This window comes from Penaeus monodon, chromosome 2 (assembly GCF_015228065.2).
Source record: "Penaeus monodon isolate SGIC_2016 chromosome 2, NSTDA_Pmon_1, whole genome shotgun sequence".
In the NCBI taxonomy this organism is placed as follows: Eukaryota; Metazoa; Arthropoda; class Malacostraca; order Decapoda; family Penaeidae; genus Penaeus; species Penaeus monodon.
Window position 1 is genome coordinate 61,530,623 of NC_051387.1, and position 5,479 is coordinate 61,536,101.

The 5,479-nt window shown below is 36.6% G+C and overlaps 1 protein-coding gene across 3 annotated transcripts in view; it reads left to right on the top strand.

Annotated features, from left to right (window-relative positions):
- The window catches only part of LOC119584451 (hydroxyacid-oxoacid transhydrogenase, mitochondrial-like), a 13,364-nt gene extending 7,885 nt beyond the window's left edge, over positions 1-5,479 (top strand). For 2 of the 3 annotated variants that reach the window (XM_037933071.1, XM_037933065.1), the window contains exons 3-10: positions 1-90; positions 261-457; positions 605-773; positions 888-1,055; positions 1,407-1,565; positions 1,964-2,115; positions 2,825-2,946; positions 4,601-4,965. The exon at positions 1-90 is cut by the window's left edge and continues 119 nt beyond it. In XM_037933071.1, the coding sequence (XP_037788999.1) occupies positions 1-90; positions 261-457; positions 605-773; positions 888-1,055; positions 1,407-1,565; positions 1,964-2,115; positions 2,825-2,946; positions 4,601-4,684 (1,141 nt within the window). In that variant the 3' untranslated portion in view covers positions 4,685-4,965. Of the gene's footprint in view, positions 91-260; positions 458-604; positions 774-887; positions 1,056-1,406; positions 1,566-1,963; positions 2,116-2,824; positions 2,947-4,600 lie in introns of all 3 variants that reach the window. The other variant, XM_037933082.1, reaches the window with a different exon arrangement.

The following is a 5,479-nucleotide window of genomic DNA, read 5'->3' on the forward strand; positions in this document are numbered from 1 at the left end:
CCCTGTGGGAGTCGTTGTTAACTCCCTAGCAAAATATAATGTTAACTTTTCTGTTTTTGATAATGTAAGAATTGAGCCCACTGATGTGAGGTGAGTCAGGCTGAGACTGTGCATATGCAAGCTAAGGTAATTGCATATTTTGATAATAAGATATATTAGACAAACACACCCAAAAAGAGCAAACCTAGACATGCATATAGAGATTTAAACATGAATATTTCAACTTCAGTTTTCCTGAAGATAGTTTATTTCCCTTCCAGTTTTAAAGAGGCCATCAATTTTGCAAAGGAAGGAGAGTTTGATGCTTATGTGGCAGTGGGAGGGGGATCTGTTATGGACACATGCAAGGCAGCCAATCTCTACGCATCAGACCCGGATGCAGACTTCCTTGATTATGTGAACCCCCCTATTGGCAAGGGCAAGCCAGTCACAGCTAAGCTTGCACCACTCATTGCAGGTCTGAGGGAGTAAATTTTCTATTTTTACTAGTAATTTTTAGAAAGTTGTTCTGTTATATATAGAATACACTCATACTTTGTATTTATGTGAACATTTCCTGTTCATATCAAAATGTTATTTTGAATTGCTCATTCCCATTTCCCAGTGCCTACGACAGCTGGCACAGGCAGTGAGACGACAGGAGTGGCTATCTTTGACTATGAGCCACTGAAGGCCAAGACAGGCATTGCCAATCGTGCACTTAGGCCAACTCTGGGCATAATCGACCCACTCCACACACTCCTCATGCCCGAGAGAGTAGCTGCCTATAGTGGGTAAGATACTTTCTAGCAAGGTTTAATGTGGGTTTATCAAGAAGTATGCAGATTATATATACAGATAGGTTGTTAGGATATTTTTATAATATTACACTGATTTTCTTCTTTAAGATTTGATGTTTTGTGCCATGCCCTGGAGTCGTACACTGCCATTCCTTACCACGACCGATCACCCTGCCCAGAGAGCCCCCTGCAGCGCCCAGCATACCAAGGCTCAAACCCCATTTCTGACGTGTGGTCTATTCACGCTCTTGGAGTTCTTGCAAAGTACTTTAAAAGGTCAGGTTATTTCAGTTTTTGTCTTGGAAATGTAATGGTATTCTAATGATATGAAAATGTAAGTGCACACAAACTCACTCTCACTCTCACTCACAACACTCACACTCACACTCACACTCACTCTCACTCTCACTCTCACTCTCACTCTCACTCTCACTCTCACTTCACTCTCACTCTTACCTTACCCTACTCTTACTCACACACACACACACACACACACACACACACACACACACACACACACACACACACACACACACACACACACACACACACACACACACACACACACACACACACACACGTGCGTGTGTGATCATGTTCTGACTTTCCCTTTGATATGGAATTCAGGTCTGTGTACAATGCTGATGATGTAGAAGCTCGATCTAAGATGCACTTGGCAAGCACTTTCGCTGGTGTTGGGTTTGGCAATGCCGGAGTTCACCTGTGTCATGGCATGTCATATCCCATTGCTGGAAATGTGAGGAATTTCTTACCCAGAGATTATGAGTAAGTCATTAAAAACAACAGTTTATATAAGAGTTGACAAAGAGAAATGGCCTTGTTGTGATACCGTTATCTGATAATATTTTGTGTTTTCTTTATCTTTTAGTTTAAACTTAATATTATATGATTATTTTAACAACAATCATTTTAGTTGAAAGGATACTTCTTAAATACAGATCATGATATACACTAAAGGATAATAGTAATATTTAATTGGTTTTACATTTAATTCAGTTTTATCATTTATTCTGTTATCAATGATAATCTCTGTCCTATTTTTCTCTTTCCTAATTCATGTCTCTCTTTTAGAAAATTGGTGAATATAATGGTAGATATTTTGTACATTTCTCCTCCATCTTCTGTGTGGGAATGAAAGTAATTTTGTATCTTTCTTTTATCAGATGTGATCACCCCATTATACCTCATGGGCTGTCAGTAGTGATGACAGCTCCGGCTGTCTTCCAGTTTACTGCTTCCATGTGCCCAGAGCGACACATAGAAGCAGCAAAGGTGCTTGGAAAGGATGTGACTAATGTTAAAAGGGAAGATGCAGGTACTGTATGAGGGACAGCATGATAGAGTGAATTAAGAAGCGATGATTTGGTTTCTCTCTCTCTCTCTCTCTCTCTCTCTCTCTCTCTCTCTCTTTCTCTCTCTCTCTCTCTCTCTCTCTCTCTCTCTCTCACACTCTCACACTCTCACACTCTCTCTCACACTCTCTATCTCTCTCTGTCACTCTCTGTCACTCTGTCTCTCTGTCTCTCTCTATCTCTCTGTCTCTAGTCTCTGCCTGTCTCTTGTCTCTCTCTCTAGCCTCTGGGCTTGTACAGTGGTAACGTGTCGGCCTCTCATCCGAGGGGTCGGCGGTTGCAACTGTTGCCTGGAGGTTACTGCTGTGGCTGGGCACCACGGCAGGCAAGGACTCGGTTCAGCTGAGTCAGCAGCAGCTGACACACATGAGCAAAATCAAGCAGACAGTATGTCACACCAAGAATATCCATTGTATCAAATGGAATCCAAACCAAACTTTAAAACTTTTTTAAAACTCTCTCTCTCTCTCTCTCTCTCTCTCTCTCTCTCTCTCTCTCTCTCTCTCTCTCTCTCTCTCTCTCTCTCTCTCTCTCTCTCTCTCTCTCTCTCTCTCTCTCTCTCTCTCATATTGTCAGCTGCATCAAAACATACACAGAATTTTTTGCAGTTTCATTGTGTATATAGGTATATATTTTGAAGCTGAATTTATAAGGCATATGATTATTTCACAGGCCGTGTTTTGGCTGATGTTCTCCGTGAGTTCATGCATGAAATGAAGGTAGACAATGGACTGGAAGCTCTTGGCTACACAACAGATGACATCCCTGCTTTGGTGAAAGGGACTCTCCCACAGGTAAGTCTCAGTTGACACTAAACTCACCAAGGTCTAAATATATGGTGACCTCTTGAGCACAATGATGTCTATTTGGTATCCGTGCAGTGTGGGTCAGGTTTGGACTCTGATGGTAACCTCCCATCTTAAGCCAGAGTCCTTTGCTTAGAGGGCTTGTAGGTTCAGGAAGACATATTTGTCTTAATGAAATCTGTTTCATTCCACTTCCTCTGGATTCAATATGAACCCATATTAAATTAAATTAAATTTTATATATGCATTATGTATTATGTTCTCATGCTAGTATCTCAGCCTCTTAAGATTTTTACTAACTCGTGGCATTATTTTTCTAACACAGTTTCACTTTCTTGAGAGGTCATTAAAAAGATAGGGGATAATCTTTCTGATTATCCACATAGCAATTATTTTTAGTATATTAGCTTTTACCTTTAGAAAATAATTTTTTTACCACAATTTCCTTGTATTTTTTCATTATTGGTTCAGTAATTAAAAAAAAAAAAAAAAAAAAAAATCAAAGATAAAATAATGTTTGAAAAGTTAACAAAAAAATTAAAACGGAAATTTACATATTTATTTTATTTTATAAAAAATTTAGAATTTATCAAAAATATAGAATACAGTTAATAAGTATACTTATATTTGAGAAGAATCCATCACCTCAAATGTCACATATGGAAGGAAAATGTTTTCCTTTGCATTTCTAAAACTTAACCATTGTATGCACTGAAAATTTTGTTTCTTTGTTTTTTATCTAATGGTGAGAACTAATGTAATGAAACTTCATTACATTAGTGATAACTAGAAACTTTTTAATTAGAATGTCATTCTACAGAGTGATACATTTGAAGTCACTTTTAAAATATGGCATGATTTGGGGGAAATCTTGATTGCATTGGGCAGCATATCATGTGTTTAATCTTTAAAAAATAATTCTTTGAAAATAATTCTTTGAAAGATATAAATATTGGATTAAAGAAAATTTAATTGCAAAATTATTGAATGCATCTGGCATTTATGGCTGGCATGGAAAATATCTCTTGGTTAGCAGAAAAAGTATATACCATATTAGAGAGATGGGCAGTATCACTAAAAGTTAAAGAAATTAAAATTGTCCTGCAATTATTATATAATTATATACCAATGAGGCTGATTACTGCAGCTATTAGGAAATCTGCTCCAAACTACATTGATGCCTATTGTTGTATTTGTACAGGTACAGGTAAGGTGCAGTGCAGTACTTTTTAAGAAGTGCTTGTAGCACTGGCATTATTTTATGCAATCTGTACTGTAATTGCAGGACAATTTGAAGGACTAGGTATACAGCAATAATTCCTAGGTCTGTTTTTCATACATCATAGACCAAAGTTAGCATCTAAAAGGTTTACCCTTAACTCATGGAATGCAGTACATAACTCAGGCAGGGGATCACTAGATTATTATTGGCTGTGCTGACTTTTCACTACAACAGCCAAGTGTTTATTGTAAGACTGATGATGATAATTTTGAAAAAAAGAGATAACAGCATCATAAGGTGTGTTAAGAAGGGGTAATTGCACCCTCCAAAGCCTGACTCATGCTGAGCACTTGAAAACGGTAAGTGAAACCCTCATTTTCACTTCACCTGGCAAATGTAAAGCCAATTTTCTATCCACAGCATCGAGTGACAAAGCTGGCACCAAGGGAACAGAGTAAAGAAGACCTGGCAATCCTCTTTGAAAATTCAATGAAAGTTTTCTAAGTTGCAGAAAATATTTTGTAATGTCTAGGGAAAATGTGGTAATACTCATTTGAAGTGATTGTTGCTATATGTTCCTGTTTCTCTTACAAGTTGTTGAACACTAACGGTCCATTTTTTAAGCAAGTAAAGATTTTTTAAATGTTGTTTAGTGTAACATTAATAACTTCCATTTTGAGAGACTATAGAAATTATGTAATCAATTTACTTTGGGCTCTTTGAAATTATTTATGCAAATACTTTTCAGAATAATGTTCACAAAAAAATGTTTATTGATAATTAAATTTGTGTTATTTACCAAATGCTTTATGATCTTTTTAATGTTAATGCTACCATTATGGTGTATATGAATCAGTTATATATGTTAATAATGGCAACTAAAACTACTTGGGTACACTTACTGTCCTTTGTGAATTTTGTTGCAAACAGATGGCTTGATTTTTATTTCTAATATTACTAGTATCAATATTGTAATTATTATTGTTATCATAATTATGATAATGTTATTAATATACTATTAGCAATAAAACATAAAGAAAAATCTCTAAAAATTAAGGAAAAGTGTAAACCAGTGAGTTGGTATGAACAGGAATTTACTGCTTGGTGACTGAGTACTTGGGGAGCCATCTAAGTGTAAACACAATCAATAAAATCAGAGAGGACATGTACATCATGCCATCCCAATACAAGGTATTAAGTAAGTAACATATTACCCCAATGCCAACAGGAGTTTTATTTGCCATATTGGCCAAGGTCAGTTGGGTGTTTGAGGGAAAAATTAAAGACTGGAATGTAGAA